Here is a 1,246-nt window from a genome sequence, read left to right on the forward strand (position 1 = left end):
CTATTCTTCTGTGTTTCATCTCACATGTTTATAAACATCTCTGTCCATGAAGCTATTCTTCTGTGTTCCATCTCATATGTTTATAAACATCTCAGTCCATGAAGCTACTCTCCTGTTTTTCATCTTATAATTCGACCTATTCTAGAAAGCCAGTTGCCTGCCCTTACACTTACCACTGTTCACAATAACCTTCCCCTGTGTTCATGCACTCTACCTGTCCACCGATGGGCACTATATCATTCCTATAACCCTAAAGAAGCCCTAACCCCAAAACTCCAAAACCCGAAGCCCTTAAACCCAAAACCCTATCCTCATCTGCGTATAACAACCCCACTCCACGCAGGACGGTCAAATGCTCTTCACTCAGCTGTTCCACTCGCACGAACTTCTGCGCATGCGCCTACGCTCTGTGGGTGCGTCTAAGCCATCACCCACACACACGTACACACAGACACACAACCCACACGCACAGGCACAGGCACAGGCACAGGCACAGGCCCTACGCAACAGCCAGACCGAGACATACACCTCCACCTTCCGGCGGATAGAAAAAACCAGGTTTAAATCAGCCAGTGGGAGTTTGGAAGAGGAGGATGACGCCGTGCGGGATATGCAGGAGAAGGACACCCGCGCACACGCAGGCACCACCGCTGAACTTAGTTTACTGTACAGTGATGGGGTGTGTGTGTGTGTGGAGGGGCGTAGTTTGGTGACGGCCATTGTGGCACGGATGCAAGTACAAGGCGAAGACAACGAACACACACAGCCACACACACACACACAGCCACACACAGAAAGAGAGATACAGACTCAGAGACACATGCAGACACATACGACGACGGACCATGCAACAACCTCGGCAGAGGGACACTCGGTCAGTGGTAGGGGTGTGGTGGATGCTAACCCCCACCTAAGCCATGTGCACAGAGCGGTGCAGGCTGCTGGGTTGAGTGGCGGAGAGGATTCAGATGCTGAGGCTGTGGTTAACGTAGATAAATACGGAGACGATACGGCCGATGAGAGTTCTGAGAGACCGAAGTATGGGAAGCAGGTGGGTCTAGAGGAGAAGGTTTGCGGTTTATTGTGTATGTGTGTGTGTAGATGGATGGATGGATGGATGTGTGTATGTATGTATGTGTGTGTGTGTGTATGTATGTATGTATGTATGTATGTACGTATGTATCTATGTAGCTATGTATCTGTGCATATATGTATGTATGCAAGTATGTACGTATCTATGTATCTA

General features: G+C 49.2%; 1 protein-coding gene across 1 annotated transcript; it reads left to right on the top strand.

Moving 5' to 3' along the window:
* Nucleotides 1-394: 394 nt before the first annotated feature.
* SARC_16554 (hypothetical protein) lies at nt 395-1,069 on the top strand (the record flags this gene model as incomplete). The annotated part of the gene is made up of 1 exon (XM_014289341.1): nt 395-1,069. A coding segment is annotated over one exon (675 nt), but the record flags the coding sequence as incomplete, so codon positions are not given.
* Nucleotides 1,070-1,246: the final 177 nt, after the last annotated feature.

The sequence above is a fragment of the Sphaeroforma arctica genome (assembly GCF_001186125.1).
Source record: "Sphaeroforma arctica JP610 unplaced genomic scaffold supercont1.8365, whole genome shotgun sequence".
Lineage (NCBI taxonomy): Eukaryota > Ichthyosporea > Ichthyophonida > Sphaeroforma > Sphaeroforma arctica.